At 38.9% G+C, this 22,415-nt stretch overlaps 1 protein-coding gene across 1 annotated transcript; it reads left to right on the forward strand.

Moving 5' to 3' along the window:
• Positions 1 to 1,108: 1,108 nt before the first annotated feature.
• Positions 1,109 to 19,558, forward strand: LOC129277782 (uncharacterized). The gene is made up of 7 exons (XM_054913953.2): positions 1,109 to 1,272; positions 7,946 to 8,028; positions 8,486 to 10,006; positions 10,731 to 10,928; positions 11,559 to 16,720; positions 17,407 to 17,526; positions 17,896 to 19,558. Exons 2-7 carry the CDS (start codon positions 7,974 to 7,976, stop codon positions 18,112 to 18,114), a joined length of 7,275 nt encoding a protein of 2,424 aa, XP_054769928.2. The 5' UTR covers positions 1,109 to 1,272; positions 7,946 to 7,973; the 3' UTR covers positions 18,115 to 19,558.
• The last annotated feature ends 2,857 nt before the right edge of the window (positions 19,559 to 22,415 follow it).

Genomic DNA, 22,415 nt, shown 5'->3' on the forward strand with positions numbered 1-22,415 from the left:
GAAGTTCATCTTGACCATCGAAATTTCCAACAAATTTCTTGGATAAGAGGAAAGTGATACCGGGGACTCATGATCATGTACATATATATATTTTCCGGTTTCTATTGAAAGGTTAATCTGTACACGTGAATTACTCTAGAAAGAGATTGCATAGTTTTGTTATTTTGCGGTTAATTCATAATTCATGTTTTCCTTTATTCTAAATTTAATTGTTTATTCTAAATTTAATTGTTCATATACCATTTACTTAATTACTGTTTTCATGGTAGATAGTAGAAATGTTACTACCTAGAATCGAAAAGGTGCGTGAAAGATAATAAATACTGCACAATGATATAGCATACCACAATTGTAGTTTTATAACTGAAATATATCCATCATTCTTAATCTGCGGAGATGACATGGAAATTAACGATAGGATTTTGTTTAAATTTGTTAGGCCCTGTATTCATCACTAATAATTTGTGTATTCTGAATTTACTTTGCAATTGATACTTTTACGATTCCTCGCATCTCAAAACGATGATGTATTTTTCAAAGCAAAAGTATTGTGGCATTAATAATTTATAAAATATTGATCCATAAATAGATGCAATTTATGGGCAGAAAACCCAGATCATTAATTTAGCATGAGTTTGGCTCGGGATTTTCCCGTTAAAAAATGTCTTAAAAAATTGAAGAACCAATCAGCATCGACAATCCTTTCAGGTCATGAATATTCAACAGATTAAGTCAGAACCAAGCATGTATAAGTTATTCAATTCAATTAACACACAACTTAAAGACGGGTATTTTGGGTTCTGTGTGTTATGAAAAAATCGAGATGAATAACGGTTTCAGCCCCCCCCCCCCGCCCCTAAAAAAACTCAAGCAATCGCCCTGTTAATAATACCGCAATTTGTTAAGTATGACTTGCAAGATATGGGGGGAAAACCACCCTCACCACCCCCTGGTCATCATGTGACGTAACAATCTCACAAAATAAGGCGTGGCTTATGGATATTCATGAATCGATGCTAATTGACATCGTACTACCCTATACGTACCCTTAACTTTGGAATTTCCAAGACGCTGGACTTGGTATAAATAAGGGTGATCAAGAGGAGTCATTTGTCTTCTTTTCTTTCAACACTGACAAGGGATAAGTTGGTCCAAGACCACAGATCTAGCTCGCAGTTCCTCGGCAGGGTTTTCTGTTTCTAATCAGTGCTTGATACAAGGGATTTAGAACCAAGAACACAGCCTTTGGAGACCCCACAGAAAGGAACCAAGGTAAGTCTCCTAACAGAGTATAAAAAAAATAGCACGTTGTTTTACTAGCCAGTCACTCCAACAAGTTGCTCAAACTTTTAAACAATTGTTGAAACTGTTTCTTAATTGTTTTAACTTTTTTTAATTGTTTTATTTTTTTAATTGTTTTATTTTTTCAGATTGTATAACCTTTTTTTTCAAATAACTTGATTAAATATGTAAACAAATTGATTAAAGCGTTAAACAACTTGAATAAAACTTTAAACAACTTGATTGAAACTTTAAATAATTGTTAGAGTGACGGGCTTAAAACAACGTGATTGAAATTTCAACTCCGGGTTTACAGTACAGAAATGATTGTATTCTTCTATGCCTCAGTCACAATCAACGTATTCGACTTTAGACTGATAAAAACTCTTTACGTATTTTTTTTTCAAATTGTATAACCTTTTTTTAAAAACAACTTGATTAACAATTTAAACAACTTGATTAAAACTTTAAACATCAATTGTTAGAGTGACGAGCTTAAAACAACGTGATTGAAATTTCAAACACCGGTTTTACAGTACAGAAATGATTGTATTCTTTTATGCCTCAGTCACAATCAACGTATTCGACTTTAGACCGATCAAAACTACGTTTTTTTTTTTTTCAAATTGTATAACTTTTTTTTTCAAACAACTTGATTAACAATTTAAACAACTTGATTAAAACTTTAAATAATTGTTAGAGTGACGAGCTTAAAACAACGTGATTGAAATTTCAAACACCGGTTTTACTGTACAGAAATGATTGTATTCTTCTATTGCCCAGTCACAATCAACGGAATCGAGTGGAGACCGATCAAAACTCTACTTTATTTCGCATGGTGTTTCATCAATCGGTTTGGATTCGTTTTTGTGGGTGTGACACCGGGTGTGACAGTAGCATGTTGAAATTGGGGAACCTTCTATTCATCATATTTTTTTAATGAAGGAAGCATCTTTATCTTCGATTTTCTCATGTAATTGTATAATTGGTTGATTTCTCACATATACATAGTATAGACTACTAACCTCGTACTAGTGTGAGTGGATTTCTCATTAGTTATTTTGAAGTATTCACATCATAGAAATTGTATACCACTGGTTGAAAAAATGCGCAGCGCCGTTTTCAAATTAAGTTTCGTTTCTCCTGTTAGTGCTGGTTTAGTTTATGTATCATGCTTTTCGTATTCATCATGGTAATCATATTAAGAATGATTTTTATTTGATTTTCATTATTCCCTTTTCCATTTCAACGTGATTGTCGAGATACCAATTTGAAATATGCTCTAACTATAACACTGCAAAGTAGCAACCATTTGCCAGCAATAGTTCAACGATTTAAAAGTAGTATTTAAATAATTATTTTTTGAGATTCTATCCTCATTGATATCAACCTCCTTTCACATAGAGTTTTACTTTGCAGTAAAATACCCTTTCTCTGTATTGTTATGACAGTCAAACTCAAGAAAATACTACATTCAAGCAATCATAGGGTTTAAGTCGAATAAAATTATCCTCTTTTGGACCTTTCATCAAAAGATTTGTGTGTCATTAGCAAAGAAAAATCAGACCTCCAATTTACAACTTGCTTCAAACACAATCCGAACAAGTTCGATATGATTATTGTTTGATGTATGTCTGCGACCGCATCGTCAGGATTTGATTTGATAGAAGGGGTGGTACTTAAGTGCACGTAAATAAAAAGAGAAGACGGTTATGCAGGGAGAAGATATTCCTCCCAACGCATAGCGTTGAAACGCTGAAGTTTTAAAGGACGGATATGTCATGAAATCGTCATCTGCTCTATTTTTTTTCCTTCTAAGGTTATTAAACTTGATTGCAAAAATAAATAGAGCGCAAAAAAGGAAGCCTTTTCGATTTATCGAAATTTGAAAGAAAAAAAAAGATGTAGGCCTATAATTTCTTTGACTCATGACGCGCTTCAATTTGTATGATTAAGAAACTTAAGTTACATAAAAAAGACAGGAGATTTATGAAGGGTATGATTTTTTAAAATCTAAAAGAACTATTGTACCTCTTTTTTATATAGTACGAATGAATTTTATGCTTGCCTCGATCGATCTTTTTAGATTAGGAACTGCTTACTCCCAAATGGTTTTCTAGCAATGAGCTGATGTATAGTTTGCGGGGTATTCTTTGGGGAAGAAAATTCCACAAAGCTGCCTTTCTTTATTTTTCTTATCCTTCCCCTTTTTTACAAATTCTTGGGGGGCACGACCCCCTTGGCTACGCGCCTGTATGCCTGTTATTTAACCACAAAATATTCAACTTCAAAATTTAGCATTGACCTCAATATCTCAAAACAATAATAATTGAGTAACTTACAATTAAAAGCGTTGGGTCCAGTGAACTTGACCAGGCGTCACTCTTTCTGTCGAATTCCTGATGGCTGACAACGTGCACTATCCAGTCCACATTAATGAAGTTCAGAACATTGTTGGAAGTGTAGTACGTGTTCTGTTAAAGCAAAGTCCATATGTGCAGACTCCTTTCTCAGCATCGTTAAAAATCCCATTTTCGATGCGTTGAAATATTTAGACAAAGCCTGCTTTTCTGAAGAAAGAACACTCAATTGAGTTTCTGTCAAAATAGCTGCCATGTCGGGTCAAAGCCATATTAGGCTGAAGAAAATAACGAACTTCTCACCATAATCCAAAATGCATCTTTCCTTCAACAACATATCGGTAACCACAATTTCCTCTACTCGTATGTTTTAGGCTTCATGCACATTCCTTGTCCATATAAATGCAAATTATTTTCTGGCTCCATGGAAACAGTCTCTTTGTCAAGTTCCGAAGAGTGAATTCTTAATCCTAATGACATGATAATACCTGAAATAAACTTAGCCTTAACACGATACTGTTAGGTTTCTTCGTAACACTATCACATTTTATCGCATATTTTTTGTGTAGGCCTATATCGATTTTAATAAAAAAATATATTTAACATTGTAGAAAATAACGAAAGTTTGAATTATCGGTATACACGTTTTATAAAAATATGTCAATCTCGATTAAATAGAAATAATAGAAAACAGTTTAATTCTATTGTTCAGTGTTCATATTTATATCTATTAATTTAAACTTGCAATGTGATTATCCATTTTCAAATGTTCTTTCGCTCTCCTTTGATAACTAAATCTGTCTTAGATTATAATTAAAGATATCATTATATATAATATTCGGGACTTAAGATAAGATTGTTAAACTACACTATCATTTTACGTGATCAAAAGTGGCTTAGAATGAAGTTGATCAATTGAGTGAACAAAATCTTACCTGGCTACAAAAAATCATAAACTATTCGAAGCGCTTGAAATTTATTTTTCTTTGCTGTTAACATTTTTTTTCTTCAATTCAGTATTATTTTCTGCGATCGAAAATGATTTAAATGAAGTTGATCAATTGACTGAAAAAAACATTATCTGTCTACAAAAGATTATAAACTAATAGCGCTTGAAATTTATCTTTCTTTGCTATCAATATTTTTTTTCCATTTCACTATTATTTTCTGTAATCGAAAATGATTTAAAATGAAGTTGATCAATATTGACTGAAAAAAAATCATATTCGTCTACAAAAAATCATAAACTATTAGCACTTGGAATAATTTTTCTTTGCTGTCTACATTTTTTCATTTTTTTTAATTTGCAGTGATGTAATATCTCTTCCTTTAGAAAAAAAGTATGTTGTCTTTCTTAATGCAACAAGTATAATATATGTAAATATCTATTTCCCATTATCAAACCAATTGGTAAAGTTTTAGACGCGCTTAATGTAACTACGGTGCTTAAAAAATGTAATATTATTGTTATTACACAGAAACAAAATCAGGCTAATTACACTTTGTTTACATTATTTTTTAATAAAAATTAAATAAAACTGAATCTCTTGTTCTTTATATACTCACTTTCAAAACTTTACCTCATATCGGCTTACTTAGTTTGCAATACCCACATGCAAGTATTATTTTTAGGGTTGAAATGTTCTAACTTGTTTATCGCTACGTACGGTATATTTCGTATATATTTTAAGTAAATATTAAGTTTATCGATTCATTATAATCCTTCCTTGTTTTCCATTTTCATTCTCTTCTCTACTATCCCTTTTTAATTTGAACTATTTTTTTTTCACTGTTAAATGTTGCCTTATACTAAGTTTCACAATTAATATGTGAAATTTTACCATGTGAAAATATACTTTTGTAATTCAATGCACAATTTAGTAATGGAGATGTGTACACTTATTGTTCAAATGATTTTTATTCAAATAAACCATTGAAAAAATAGAGGTCATGATTTTGTCGCTGTGCGATACCTTTATGTATCGTAATTAATATAACAAATCATCCCTTCTTTGTCATATGTTTGTATAACCTTTGGGAAAATTGCGTTATAAATGTTGTGTATTATATTATTATTATCATTATTAATATTGAGAAAAGAATCTATCTTTAGCAATGTACATGAAGCAAACATATTGACCTCATTATCGAGATCAACAAATTAAAATTATATAAAATTTCAAAAACGATATCATCACTTTTGCTCATGGTAATTCCTAAAGGGAATACCCCCTATAATCAATGTTCAAATGGAAAGAGTAATTAATTGGTCACATGGAGTTCTGAAAAAATAACCAGTTTATAACCAGTTTCCGATATGAATTTATTACTCGTTTCATTAGGCTTCAGTCAGTGGCGTACGCAGGATTTTTGAAGGGGGGTTCAAGCTGAAAGAAATTTTGACAACACCCCCCCCAAAAAAAAAAATTGCCAAGCAAAAAAAAAAGAAGAAAGGTCTCCACCATAAATTTTAGGTCGTTTCGTACCCAACATCAATTTGACAAGTAAAAAAAAGTCTTCAACATTTTTTTAGGTGGGGGTGGGTAGCAAAACAAATTAAAGGGGGTTTGAACACCTGTAACCCCCCCCCCTCCCCCTGCGTACGCCGCTGGTTTCAGTTTTTACTCATACCTAGTTCCCATTGTCACGGTCCGCGCCACGATTCAAACATCGTACTTAATTGTGAAGTATTCGTAGTGATCTTATCAGATCGTATCAGATCAATCGTGGCATTTGTATTGATCGTAGACAAATTTGTGAATGGTTCAATAGTTTTCGCAATCAGTTACGAAAGGCCAATCGTGGCTTTCGTAAAGGATCGCAGGACTGTGGGAACGAAGTATTATTTGTGTTTATTTTTTTTTCGGGTGTTGAGACATTAACCGATTTATAGAAAAAAATATATATATATTACTTAAGGTGAGCAAATCGGTTGCAAGATTTATTCACAATTTATGCAAATGTGTATAAGTCTATTATGTCTCCCTGTTTGCACACTCTCTAGGTCTCTCTCTGTATTTCCCTGTTATATTTGATTTCAGTGTTATTGTTTTGATAATTTCCGTTTGTCATATATTCCTTTTTTACAATATTGCATAATGTGACAGGCAGACTATTCTGGAAAACTCCTTTCATTGTTTTAAAGATCCGTGTGAATAACAAGAAACGGATAAACCATAGAGATTGTAAAAAAAGATATATGAACCGCATCATATGTAAATGATTTATACTGTTTTTTTTTTCAATTCAAAACTTATTAATTTATATTATTTCATTCGCTCTTGGACTGTTTGATATAACACACCTACAATTGCAAATTTTATATATCACCCTATCATTTGTCAATCTTAGCCAACTTCTTGTCAGTTTTTCATTTATAGTATATTTCAAAATTAAATGCTAAGTTTTTTTTCTTAACGGTACTACAGTAATCCAAGTTTGACGTTAAGATTGATTTTGAAACCGTCAAATATGGAATATATTTTAAACGTGTATACAGAAACTTTTTTTCTTATCGGGAGGCAATTTCTTTTAGTATATACCCTCAACTCTTTATGAAATTAATAGTGACAGGAAAAGGAAGTGGTTAGATGTTTTTACATATATTTTTACTTTCGTGTCCGGCGATAAATACAAATTACTGATATTATATTCTTAAGTTAAATTCACTGGGATATCAACTTTAAATAAATTGAGGGTATTCATGTATGTTGCGGGTACTATGAATTCTCCACGCATTCCGATGCTGCAACTTGAGTTGGTTAAATTTAATTGTTTACGTATCAGATGACATAACGTCCGATTTTATTCTTGGCTCTGTGATATTCAAATGATGTAATTAAAAATAGCATCATTGTAGGAACAGTGCCAATCACTTCACTGCTCGCTTTTCATATTGTTTTTTAATTATTGGCAAATCAAATTTCAATTAACACTTCTTTTTCTATTTGTTCTTCTCATTCTCCTCCTCCTTCTTCTTCATCTTCTACTTAGTCTTCTTCTTCATCATCTTCTTCTTAGTCTTCTTCTCCTCCTCCTTCTATGTCTTCTTCTGTTTCTCCTTCTTCCTCCTCTTCTTCTTCTTCTACTTCTCCTTTTTATTATGTTCTCCTTCTCCTCCTTATTATTCTATTCCTTCTTTCCTTTTTTCTATTTATTTCTCTATCTTTGCTTCATCATCTTGTTCTCCTCCATCATTGTTGTAATTTTAGCTATTTCCTTAGAGACAATGTAGCCTTTTCCTAGGAAGATTCTAAATCTTATATGACTTTTAACATTCATTCTGTTCGGATTTTTCTTTCCAGATCGACTTACTTCTAAAGAGACGCCACCATGGGAAGCAATAAAACCAGCTGGGGATATTTCCCTGTAGCCGTAGTAGGAATTGGTAAGCAATGTAAAATTTCGTATATTCACCCCCTAAAATGATTAAAATTTTAAACAGAACCTTTCCATTATTTGAAAGGGCCATCCTAATGCTGACAAAACTAAGATATACACAAGACATTTGACTGTAAATTAAGATATATAACAAACGTTCTTTGATCAACTCTACCAAGAATTAAACTTGATTTGATTATTATTCATATAATTATTCATATTCATTTATTCATATGAATTATGTAAAGATTTCATGCACTCATTTTAAGAAGATTATCGTAAAGGAGACCCCCCCCCCCCCAGATTATGTAAGATAATAACATCCAACGAAGCGAAAAAGAATCTTTTGATTAATTCATCGACGAGACATGCCCAATGAAACGTTTGTTTTATATATATACTGGTATATAGCATTGAGAAACTATCATTAACAATATTGTTAACTATATCATTCCATATTCCAGGCACACGTCATGCTTGCGGATCAAATACTACTGATGACTTCTGGAAGGTTCTGAAGGAAGGCAAGGAGTGCATCGTGGATATTCCTGCAGAAAGATGGGCCATCGAGAACTTTCACGACGAGGACCAGACCAGACAAGGAAAGATGGTAACCAAGCGATGCGGACTCATCGAGGACATGGATGGCTTTGATAACCTCTTCTTCAAGATTTCACCTCGAGAAGCAGCATCCTTGGATCCTCAACAGCGCCATCTCCTAGAAGTCAACTATGAGGCCTTTGAAGACGCAGGTATCAACCCTGATACCCTAGGCGAATCCTGTGGTGTTTTCGTTGGTATAGGTATGATGGATCACGCCATTCAGTTGGTTGATACTTCCACCACCGATGCGTACACCCTGACTGGTATTGCACACAGTGTGTCGGCTAATCGCATCTCTTATGCATTCAACCTCAAAGGTCCATCCTTTGCCGTTGATACAGCTTGTGCAAGTGGACTGACGGCCCTCCATCTCGCCTGTACCAGTCTCTGGAACAGAGAATGCAGCATCGCCTTGATGTCAGCTTGCAACGGAATCCAACTGCCTGACATTACAGTTGGTTTCAGTGCCCTCGGTGTACTTTCACCCGATGGCCGTTGCAGTCCCTTCTCAAGTACCGCTAATGGATACGTGCGCAGTGAAGGATGGGGCGCCATCATCCTCAAACCCCTCAGCCAGGCTCTTGCTGACAATGACCACATCTATACTGTAATACGCGGTAGCGCCATCGCAGCCAATGGATTAGCCAATAGTTTGACCATGCCTTCTCCTCCGGCTCAAGAATACGTCATGAAGGAAGCTTACGAGAAGTTCGGTGTATCCATGTCTGACGTGCACTATGTCGAAGCTCACGGCACCGGAACAATGGTTGGTGATCCTCTAGAAGCAGAAGCCATCTCCAAGGCATTCGACCGCCCCAGCGACAAACCTCTCAAGATTGGATCTGTCAAGAGCAACTTTGGACATACCGAAGTTGCTGCTGGAGTAACAGCTGCCATCAAAGTCGCCCTGATGATGGAGAACCGTGCCATTCCACCAACCATCAACTTCGTCTCTCCAAATCCCCACATCAACCCGGAGGAGATGAGGCTGGATATCGTGACCGAAATCCAGCCTTTCCCAACCAACGACAAGCACATCATCGGCCTCAACTCCTTTGGGTTTGCCGGAGCACTGGCCCATTGTATCTTCGAGGAAGCACCGAAGAGACCAGTAAAGGAACTGAGCTCAGAACAGGTGTGTGGATGGAAGTTTGGTGACTCTGACAAGGAAGGCCAACCTATCATCATTCCTCTATCCGCAAAGTCTCCAGAGGCATTGGCAGCTGTTGCTAAACAGTGGCTGGATGTAGACGTTGACCAGGATGCCATGAGTGTAGTCTCCTGGATGTCCACCAGACGTCGACTTCATGAAAACAGGCTCACTGTCATATCCAGCTCCGGCAAACAGTTCAAGGCTCAGATGAAAGACTTCGTCGAATCAGGTGAGCAGACACGTGTCCTTTGTGACTTATCAATACATATTTTCTTAAATCAACCTATAACCATTTTAATTTAATAATGCCTTAACTATTTAAAATGTTAGACTTCACACAAGAGCATTCGTCAGTTGGTAAATGAGAATAAAGAAGACATTTTGTTTCTCTTTGTATAATTATATATTTAAATGCCGGCTGTCTTAAGATTAGAAGACAACAACTCATAAAGGCGAATTATCAATTGAGCAATTACAGTTCATATAGGTTACTTTTATTTTTCCGGAAAGGTACTGAGAATATTCCCATTCAGATTTAGATTCATTTTTTATTCTTTCTTGTGAATATTTTGTTTATCGTGAAAAATAACATTTTCCGCATATTACCTACATACGGAATAAATACCATGATTCAAAAACATGATAAAGTTGACCAAAAAAAAAGTACGATGAATACTTGAAAATTGACATGATATTAAACAAAAAGGGCATGAATTAACTTCCAGTAGATTTTCAAAATATTATTTGATATCCAGCATTTGTGTTTTTAATATAATTATTGTTGCAAGAAGGAGATGAATAGTTTTGTTTTGTTTTCGCAGTATTGATATTATGGTGGTGATGCTATTTGTTGTGGGGGTAATGCTGCTGCTGATGATGAGAATTATCATCATCATGATCATTTTGAAGACTTCATATATTAACACGTCTAACTTCATCTCTCTCTCTCTCAGGTGGTGCGGAGAACGCAACATCAGGCACCGTATACAGCGGTGAACCCAAGATATGCATGATCTTCCCCGGTCAGGGGCAACAGTACGCCAACATGGGAAGACAACTCTACAAGACAGAACCAGTCTTCAGGAACACCGTGGACGAATGCGATGCAATCTTTAAGAAGATCAGTGGTTGGTCCGTCCTCGAAGAAAAATGTAAGTAGACTCTTGAGAACATTCGGTTTAAAATGAAGTTCATAATAATTTCATTGCTATGTCTAATTATTACTTTAATTTTTTTTCACATTGATATGTTTTTTATCATTTTTGTAATTTTGAAAGAATATGAAATAAATGTACTTGCAGAAATTTTACGATAGAAAAAGGGGTCTCGAGCGATTAAATGGTAATAAAACATCTTTTTCTCACCCCAATAAACATTTCTTCATTAGCATTTGTTTATAAGGCCTATTGAAACGAATTTTTACTATGTCAACAAACTTGACAAGTAACATAATTTAGAAAATGGCTTTAACCCAAGCCTATAATTTAGTGATAATAGTAGCTATTCATAATTTTATTGCATATGCCCACCTTTCGGTGCGCCTGGCCCTTCAAGAAAGTCCAATGTAAACATGAACATGTAAGTGTATGTGAAGTCATACATTTTTATTGTAGGCGGCGGAGCAAAGGATAATCCTTTGTTTAGTGGGGGGGGGGGGGGCAAATCTTTCGTTGCGCACCCAATACAAAAGATAATACTCTGCTCCGCCACCCATGAGTGAAGCTATTTCATATTTGGTATGTTGTTAATTTTCATCATCACGTTTTCCTTCAAATTTACAGCTCTCTTTGTTGAGCGCCCTCATTCGGCAGACTACAAGCCAGACACTTTCATCAATGATCTAGAAGTCTCCCAGCCAGCTATCCTCTTCATTCAACTTGGTCTCTTCAATCTCTGGACCCACTGGGGTGTTAAACCTGCCTGTGTGATCGGACACAGCCTTGGCGAGGTATCTGCTGCTTATGCCTGTGGTGGGATGACCCTTGAAGAAGCGGTTGAGACCATCTACATCAGGAGCGTGGAGCAGGGAAAGCTGAAGGGAACTGGAAGCATGGCAGCGCTGAGGATGACCCTTGGGGAAGCTAGGGAGCTCTGTAGCAAGCACGAGCGTCTCTATGTAGCAGCAATCAACGCACCCGGATCCATGACCATTGCAGGCAATACCCAAGCCATTGAACAGATTGCCGCCGATAACCCAACCATTGCCAAACAACTGCGTGTCCAGTGTGCCTTCCATACACCTGACATGGATCCAACCGAGAAGACCTTCAAAGAGAAGATGGAGAAAGTGGTCAAGACCCCTGCTGGTGTACGAAACATCCCATTCTATTCCACTCTCACCGGAGCTCGGTATGAAGGAGATTTCAAGACGGCATATTGGTGGGATAACATCCGCAATGCCGTTGAGTTCCAGTCTGCAGTTGAAAATGTACTGCGTGACTTGGAATGTGATATGTTTTTGGAATGTGCCGCCTCAGCCACACTGCTGTCATCCGTCAACCAAATTGCAAAGGGTTCTGGTGTGAAGATCCAACTCACAACCATCGCATCTTGCCAAAGAAACCAGGATGACCGCATGTGTGCCCTTCGATCCCTTGGTAACATGCACAACAACGGTGTGCCACTGAACTGGAAGAATATCACCAGGGACACTGCTGTGTACACCAAACTCCCTCTGTACCCATGGCAACACAAGCCTTTCATGCTAGAGCCAGAGTATCGACGCAAGCGCCGTCTAGGTCTTGATGACCGTACCTACAAAGGGCAGAATGGTCAGCTTAGTCTTGAAACATTCCCATTCCACAGTGACCGTACCACAAAGAGCAAACTAGTATTTCCAGAGTCTGGATATGTCGAGTACATCATGGAAGCCACCAGTGGTGAAAATGAGCTCCCTGTTGTGAACAAGGTTGCCTTTACCCAACCTCTAGAATGGCCAGAGGAGAAGACGGTTACCGGAACAAAGAAGGCTACTCTGAACCTTGACTTGGTGAGAGATGGAAACAGGGTAGAGATTAGCTACAAAGGAGATGTATGCAGTTCTGCAGAGATAGAGGAGGGCACTGCCCAAGACAACACTATCCCTATCAATGATATCATCCAGAGATGTCCCAAGAAGTCTTCAGCAGAAGACTTCTATGGATACATGCAAGAAATGGGTCTCGAATATGGTGCCAAGTTCCAGGTGGTCAAGGATGTAAGTTTGGGAAATGGAGAATGTGTTGGGTCTCTCGAGTCGGCTCAAGATAACAAGCAGAGAATCCAAACAACCCACCTAGATGCTTGCTTCCAGCTTCTCACTTACACTCTTGGAGCCCGATCAAGCCTATACCAACCAGCTACCATTGACAGCATTCGCATGAATGTACCATCACTCCCTGCTGGCGAACCTCTTCTGGCATACACTTCCATCATTGATTGCGACAGCTGGGCACTCAGAGGAAATGTCATGATTACTTTGACAAACGGAAAGGTGCTTGCTGAAATTAAGGGATGTACATGTAAGAACACATGTGGTATACAGACGGACATTGACATTAATAAGTGTCTTTACAGGAGAGATTTCCAGACAGTCAAGGCACATCTACCACCAATCAAAGAAGTCGCCAAGGTGTTTGAGGAAGAAAATCTAAGGAAGCTCTTCCCGGATCTCATGGAATCAGTAACAAGGGCAGAATCAGTTTTTTCAAACATGGGAGCAATCTGTCTTGCATACATCAAGCATGGTTTGGGACAGGTACCAGTTAAAGAGCGCTCTGACTATCTAGATCCACGTTATTATCGACGACTAGAAAAGCTTGCAAAAGATACGTCAGTACGTCAGATTACGTATGACGAGATCCCAAGTGTCAAAGAGGAGATGCTTAAAGTGGCACCAGAGCTAAAGCAGGAGTTGACTATGGCACAGAGTCTTGGTGAGCATCTCTCAACCACACTGAGAAACCCACAGTCGGCAATGACATTGCTGTTCAAGCCCGAGTGCATGGCCTCTTACTTCTTGGATTCACTGACTACAACATTCTACTATAAGGCTGGAGCAGAGATGATACGACAGGCAGTCCTCAAGGCTCTCGAGACCAAATCCACAGTCAGGATACTAGAAGTCGGAGCCCGCATGGGAGGTCTTACACATCACATCCTAGAACATCTAGAAGATCTGTGCATAGAAGGACGAGTTGAGTACGTGTTCACAGATCTCAGTGTTGCTTTCTTCCCACATGCCCGAGACCATTTGGCCGAATACCCATTCGTCAAGTATCAGCAACTGGACATCGAAACAGACATTGAGAGTCAAGGGTTCGTCCCAGGATCAGTCGACATTCTGATCTGCTTGGACACACTCCACTCCACTGGTCATCTCCAAGAAGCCATCTACTACATGCGAGAGCTCATCTGTGATGATGGATGGATGCTCTTGTATGAAGCAACAACTGTCAAGTTTATCGCGGAGGTGATTTTCGGTGCCCTTCGTCTTTGCTGGGTCTTTGAAGATGACAGACCGGAATGTTGCTGGATGGAGCAAAATGACTGGAAACTGGCCCTGGAGAAGAATGGGTTCGATGATGTTGTGGCTCTATCATCTCCCAAAGAGCTTTTCCACAGTGTCCTCATTGGACGTAAGGCAGGAGGCGATGATGCTTGCATAAATCCCAAAGCTGCACCAGTCACCACACGCAAGCAATGGCTGGTGGTGTCACATCCCGAGAATGCACAGTTTGTCAATCTTGTCAAGTCATCACTCTCGGGTACAGTGACATCTCTCTCTTATGATGAAATCATGGAGGCTGATCTTGGCAAGCTGAAAGAAGACGGACATGTCATTGAAGCTCTCTTCATCTGGAATGTTGATCATGACAACGGCTTCAAGGTTCTCCTGCACTTCTTGCAACACATCGGTGTGAATGTAGAGAACGTTTGCAAGCTATGGATGGTCACCTTTGCTGCCACTTCGGGACCAAGACCCATTAATGCAGCAGGTGCTGGTCTTGTCCATGCTGCGGCCAATGCCTGTCAGATCCCATTCGTCACAGTAGATATCCCAGAAGAAGTGACAAATGGAGACAAGGTGTGGGCTTCTAGACTAGTTAACACAATGCTAGGAAACATGTTATCTGACATGGAGTTGGTTGTAAAGGATGGCATGGTTCTTACTCCAAGGCTTACAAGAATGCAGCTCCCCAAAGTAAAGGTCAGCGAAACCCCCTACTGGAAGCTCACCCAATCTGATGATCCATTCAAGACAGAGTCGTCAGTAGAGGATCTGGGCATCGCATACCAAGATGGGTTTGATGTGGTTCCAGGAACAGTACTTGTAAAGGTATCAGCAGCCAGCATCAACAAAAGAGACGTTGATCTTGCAAGAGGTATCACAGCACAGGAAGAAGGTGTCGGCGCATTCGGCATGGAGTTCTGTGGAGTTGTGGAGAAAGTAGGAGAAGGCGTAACCACGATTAAGCCGAAAGATGAAGTTCTTGGATTCGGTTCACACTGTCTGGCATCGTATACTCTAGCCCATGCAGATCTTGTTGTCAAGAAACCAAAGAATCTGACCCCTTCACAGGCTGCAACAACCAGCATCGCCTTTGCAACTGCATACTACAGCCTGGTTGAAAGAGCTAACATCACAAATGGGGAATCTATTCTAATTCAGGTGACGGAACCTGGATTAAGGGATGCAGCAGTGCAGATTGCATCTAATGCAGGGGCAAAGGTCATCTGCTCCGTGGAGGATACAGCTCAAGCAGCTTCACTGAAGAAGATGGGTGCAACAACTGTATCCCTGTCGTCATCTTCTACATTTGTGAACGATGTCGTCAATGCCACAGATGGAGCAGGCGTGGATGTTGTCCTGAACTCCCTTCAGGGTAAGCAGATGGAGAAGAGTTTGGAACTTTTGGCTGCCGGTGGACGCTTCTGTTCAATCACCGACTCAAATGCTATCAATTTCAAACTACAGATGAGGCTGCTGCAGAAGAATAGGTCATTGATCTCATGTAACATTGACAGCATGCTTCAGCACCAGAAGTCACTACTTCAGAGGATCCTTCGGAAGGTAACAGAGCTAATGGGTGAAGGTAAACTTAGGCCACTTGACGTTACCTCCCGACCCGTCACAGATTACCCAACTCTATTTGCAGATGACAGCATCACTAACGCTGGCAAAGTTGCTATCGAAATCCCATCAGCATTCAAACCAAACAAAGTCATCTCAACGACACAACTCTTCAAGAAAAATGCAACCTATGTCGTAACCGCTGCTGAGTCAGGCCTATCCCAAATCTTTGCCCGTTGGCTCTACAACAATGGCGCGCGGCACATAGCCATGTGCTACCTGACGGATGGTGGAAAATCCAAGGCGAGCAGGACGGTCACCTACCTTACCAGTAAGGGTGCTGAAGTTTTTGAGTACTGCCATGAGCTTCATGTGCGGGGCCCAGATGGTGGAGTTGCCAAAATATTTGGTGATCTGAAGAAAAGGAATGCACCAGCTATTCGTGGCATCTTCTGCCTTGGTGGTTACCGACTTCCAGGCAAAGAGACCATGTCCGACATCACTTACGACAGTCTCCAGACAATGCTCTCTGCGAAGATTCGTCCGGCAAAGCTGTCACACGTCATGTCAGAAAAGATGGGACTAGAGCTGGACTACTTCCTCACCGTATCCAACGATGACGTTGCCTGGGGTAACCCCTCTGCTGTAGCTAGTGTGACGGGAGATTCGTACCTCGAGAGCTTTGCTATGAAGAGGCGACTGGAAGGGAAACCAGCCCTCAACGTGCAAGTGGGAGCTCTCCGCGGAATCGACGCCTATGAATTCGGAGGACAGACGACTCTACCAGTAAGAGATGGAGAAGCTAGTCTCCATGTTGAAGAGTTCTTGATGGTGCTTGGCAAACTTCTTCTATCTCCTGATACACCACCATGTGTCTGCATCACACACCAGGTATGAAGATATTTTTTTTTTCTAAAGAAACGTACTCATTCCCATATTGTTAACTCCACACTCCCACAGACTGTAAAATATTAAAATGATTAAAAATTAAATTGTCTCCCGATAATTGAAAGGAAAATAATTATAATGTCACATTTTACCAAGGGAATCCACTTCAGTTCTGAAAACTGTTCTACCAGCAGGCCCTACCTAACATGATAATGTTATTACCCCGGCTTTAGAAAAAAGATATTTATACCAGAATTTAGATAAAGCATCCATAAATAACTTGATGTTAATGTAGAAGCAGTCACGCCGAAGTGACCAACCTGGCAACCCAACGCTGATCAAATATATTGCCTTATTTTGGAAGACCTACATCGGTTGGTTTGGTGCAGGTTTCGTTGGTCTGACTGCCCCATTCTTTAAAAAAATATACTGTATATCTTTCAATCATCACCAAATATACAGTAGAACATCTCCTAAAAGATATTGTGAAATATTGAATAATTCGAATGACGTTCAGTATTGGTAACAATTTTTTTTCAATTCCATATATTTTCACTTCATATAAACTCTGCTTCATATTTTCATGAATATAGTTATCTCTACATCGTTGGTACGAACAATAAAATATTTAAGCAAATTCTCGTTTCATTAAAGATTAATAACGTTTCTCTTGGTTTTCTTGCCGCCAGGACTGGGAAGCTGTACTGAAGTTCTCTCATGACCACACCCTGAAGTACCGCCATCTTGCTGGAGGGGAACAGGTGGCCATCTCAGACTGTAAACTGAGTCTAGAAGATCTACAGAAACAGGTACATCCAGCGATGATCTTTTACTTTTTATGTTTAAGACCTTGATTTTGATAATAATGTAATAATGCGCCACCGCCATCAATACCACGTCTACTAACATTTCTACTACTTCTGCTATTACTAATAGTACTAGTAATAGCAGTAGTACTACTACTATTGATAAAGATAATGATGGATATGATACAAATAACAACATACAGCATCAATATTAACAAGTATTATGTAACGGCAGTGGTGGTGACGGTTAAAGCAACAATGGGGATAATAAAATTACTCATATCTGTCACAAAATTAAAGTATCTCCAATTTCCTTGATGTGTTTGATGGATACAATAATCTAAATATAAATTTTTTACTATTTCCTATCAGGTAAAGAACAAGCTTGGAGATCTCCTGTGCGTAAACCCCGACACCATCGACCTCCGTCAGCCCATGATCAACTACGGTGTCGACTCCCTGATGGCCGTCGAGATGGTGACATGGGCAAGTCGTGAGCTCAGCGTGGTCATCTCCCAGCTCGACATCCTTGGCGGTATCACCACTGGCCTCCTCTTGGAGAAGGCTATCGACAATAACGTCTGCATCTGAGACTACGAACGAAAGAATCGGGAGCCAGATAACGTGTGTTCCCGATGTCAGGATAGGAATACTTATGATGTATGGGTCTCCATGGATCTCAGGGTGTTTCATTCAGCTGTTCCCAAAGTTATGAACTTTATTCAAGAGTTGTTAACAAATGTGATTCTCTTTGATAACGAATTCCTTCTGAAATTCGATTGATGCAGTTACAATCATTTAACGAAAATGTGGGTTTTTTCAACAACCTAACAGGGATAGCAGACACATTTTATTAAGTTTTGGCGAGGTACATTCTTTGGCTCTTTTTATTCCCGCCGTGCATAATTTAATGAACAGCTTTATGGAACATCTTTCACCTAGTTAGGTTACCGGCCTGGGATCTACGAGAATAGCCCCCCCCCCCCTTCATTCCCGTAAAATCTTTGAAATTTCTAACGAGGGCCGAGGGGGTGTATTATGTCTCACCACTTTCTCTTTTTTTATTCTGTTCACTTCATAATAATAAATTCCGAAAGTGGTTATCACTTAAAAGAGACACCGTATTTCATAGGTTTATGCCATTAGGCACATAAAAAGGTTGATGATTCAAAACCTCTGACGTATATCAAGTTTGTACCACGTGCTGTACAAACATAGAATCCAATAAAACAACAATTTCATCTGAATAAAATTTTCTTGTATAACGATTTAATACAAGGGAAGTGATGATTTTTTGTTTGACAAAAAAGTATATTTTTTTTCAAAATAAGGATTGTGTAAAACACTGTCAGTTCATGGGGGCGGGGTGGTTACTCTATGTTCTGAACGAACTGACACTAAAGTTGTATTTGATGAATATATAATAAAACCTGGACAGTGTGGTTTTGCAAAAAATTGTCGGTTTTGATATTCTTTTCTGGGGAGCGGGCAACTGCTACATCCCTCTCACTGCGTACGGCCATTATGCCCAAATTATAGACGGAAGGGATAAATGAAACTTGTTTTATTTCATAATAATGATTTTGAGAATATAAAGAGCAAATTGTATTTGATTGGGGAAATCAAATTCATTTTTCTCTAGAATTGATATATTTTTTTGGTTGTTTATCATTTGACAAAGATGTATTGTTATAATTAATTCAACTAGATCTGTGTCTGTAATATCTTTAGGAATTATTACTTATCTATGAGATTTAAAGGATTCGACTTGATTATTAATGAGGTATTAACTTTCATTTCATTTCTGGGGTTCTTTTTAATAAAATAAATTTAGTAGAGTAGAAAGAATATTTGTATTTTTCGATGTGTTCTTATACCACAATATTAAATTTAATGGGACTTCTTTGGCAATTTTTAAATAATTTGAGTCTACAAGTGCAATTGGGTCAGAATATATATATTTATTTCTTTTCCGTGAAGTATGTGCAATCGAGGTATATGTTGGTCATTAAAAATAATAATACATATAATTAAATGACTCTTTTATGTCTGTTTTACTAGAATGGATAGATGAATGACTGTGAGATATTATTCGAAGGATGGGGGAGAGAAAACTGAGAAAAAGAAAATGATGTAGTAGGTAGGTGTGTGTTTTTGGTTTGGAAGATTTCTGCTTTGGGGAAAAAATGATTGAGCACGAGAAGGAGAGAGGGGGGGGAATGAGAGAATGTGTGTGTGTGTGTATGTATGGGTGGGTGGGAAAAGGAATGTGGGGGAGTGGAAGAGATGAGAGAGTGGGTGAGAAGACCTCTTTGTGTGAAAAGCTTTGCATTTGTTCAGTAATCATATTTGCATCCGTATGATTTCTTTTGTTCTCTTTTTCTTTCCTGTAATACATATATGTACGCGTATAAGAATAAGTCTACTATACTTTCTTCATTTCAAAGGGGGTTCCACACTTTACAAGCTTTGCTTTTTAGTGGATCCCCCTCATTTCCATTTATGCTCTATATTATACTGTTTTTTCTGGGTTTTTTTACGAAGTAAGAATGCCCTTCTGTAAAATTGTACTTGATTTGTATTACTTTATATTACTTTGTATTATGTTTTGAATGGAAATGAAATAAAAGAATTGAATTGAATTGAAGAGAGAGAGGGGGTATGTGTGTGAGTAGGAGACAGAGAAAATGGGAGGGGGTGTCAGAGAAAGGGAGAGTGGCAGAGAGAGGGGAGATTGTATGTTGGTTTGAGAGAGAGATAGAGAGAGAAAGGAGGGTGTGAGGGTGAGAGAAAGGAAGGATGGGGTGGAAGAGATGAGAGAGTGGGTGAGAAAGAGAAAGGGTGGGTGAGGAATAGTGGAAGAGAGAGGGAGGGGTATGAGTGTGGTGCGAAGACAGAGAAAGGGGGAGGGGGTGTCAGAGAAAGGGAGAGTGGCAGAGAGAGGGGAGATTGTATGTGGATTACAGAGAGAGAAAGGAAGGATGGGGTGGAAGAGATGAGAGAGTGGGTAAGAGAGAGAAAGGGTGGGTGAGGAATAGTGGAAGAGAGAGGGAGGGGTATGTGTGTGATGCGAAGACAGAGAAAGGGAGAGTGGCATAGAGAGGGGAGATTGTATGTGGATTAGAGAGAAAGGAAGGATGGGGTGGAAGAGATGAGAGAGTGGGTGAGTGAGAGAAAGGGTGGGTGAGGAATAGTGGAAGAGAGAGGGAGGGGTATGTGTGTGATGCGAAGACAGAGAAAGGGAGAGTGGCAGAGAGAGGGGAGATTGTATGTGGATTAGAGAGAAAGGAAGGATGGGGTGGAAGAGATGAGAGAGTGGGTGAGAGAGAGAAAGGGTGGGTGAGGAATAGTGGAAGAGAGAGGGAGGGGTATGTGTGTGATGCGAAGACAGAGAAAGGGGGAGGGGGTGTCAGAGAAAGGGAGAGTGGCAGAGAGAGGGGAGATTATATGTGGATTAGAGAGAGAGAAAGGAAGAGATGGGAGAGTGGGTGAGAGAAAGGATGGGTGAGGAATAGTGGAAGAGAAAGGGGGGCGTGTGAGTCGGAGAAAGATAATGGGGGAGGTGGAGTGTGTGTGTCAGAGAAAGGGAGAGTGGAAGAGAAAGGGGAGGATGTATGTGGGTTAGAGAGAGAAAGGGAGTGTGTGAGGGTGAAAGGAAGGGGGTGGAAGAAATGAGAGAAAGGGTAGGTGAGGAATAGTGGAAGAGAGAGGGGGTTGTGTGAGTCCGAGAGGGGGAGGTGGAGAGTGTGCGTGTCAGAGAAAGGGGAGGGTGTGTGTGCAGGTTAGAGAGAGGAAGGGCGGGGTGGAAGAGGGAAGAACATGCTAAAGAAAGAAAAATAGATAGAGTGAAAGAGAAGGGGATGGAATTTCTATTCCTTTCTGTGATAAATAATTTCTGTCAATTCGGTCTCTTCTTAACATTTTCTCATTTGAATTTTCTTGCTAACTTGTCATTTCTCTTTATCGATCCTTGAAATTGTTAACCTGTTACAGGTAGCTTAGCGATTGATCACAGAACAGAATATTGCATTTGATGGCATTGACCATAATGCCCAATGACTGATAACCAACTGTCTATCAATTTTTTGAACTTTGTGATATAGGGCCCCAAGACTCCCTCAAAGGTTTGCGATCAATTGCAAAACTCATTGGTTACAGTTCAGTCTATTGGACAAACAGTTTTATGCCAAAATGATCGTTTGGCCATTGCAGAGTTGAAGGAAATTGCTTGTGATGCAGGACCTGGGCGTCAATGTAGATATAATTCTTTCCAACAGATCGTCATTTCTCTATTTCTCATCTCTCTTATCTTCTTTCTCTATGGATTCTACTAGCAAATTAACACTTTAGAACTGACATAGTCATACCGATAGCAACACCACACTAACATACCTGGAAAAAATTAAGGGGGGGGGGCTTTTGACAAAATTATGTTGGCAAGACCCCCCCCCCCTCCTCCCCTACACAAAATAAAGAGGCAATGATTACCAAGAAGGAAGTACTTGCACCTAGAAAATGGTTGACAAGCAGGTAAGCAACAACAAAAATCACCTCTCAAAACAGTAAAAAATTGTACTTTTTTAGGTGAAGGGGGTACCACCTACCCCCTCCCATTGTAAGACCATGGATATTGTGAAGCTCAAATTCATTTAAAGACCATTGTTTTTTCAGTCTACAGTCCAATTCATTGATGTGAATGGACATATCTCAATGAAAAAATGAAGAATAAGAGAACATAAACAAAACAAATAACAAGTTATTTTTTTATTTTCCCTTGGGCTGGTTTATTTATGAAGACAGTTTTCCAAATCCAACATACTATATTTTAAAAAAAAAGTGATTGCTTCACTTCTGAGCTTACTGAATGTGTATTTTTTAAAACAATTCCAGTG

The sequence above is a fragment of the Lytechinus pictus genome, chromosome 15, assembly GCF_037042905.1.
Source record: "Lytechinus pictus isolate F3 Inbred chromosome 15, Lp3.0, whole genome shotgun sequence".
Classification (NCBI taxonomy): domain Eukaryota; kingdom Metazoa; phylum Echinodermata; class Echinoidea; order Temnopleuroida; family Toxopneustidae; genus Lytechinus; species Lytechinus pictus.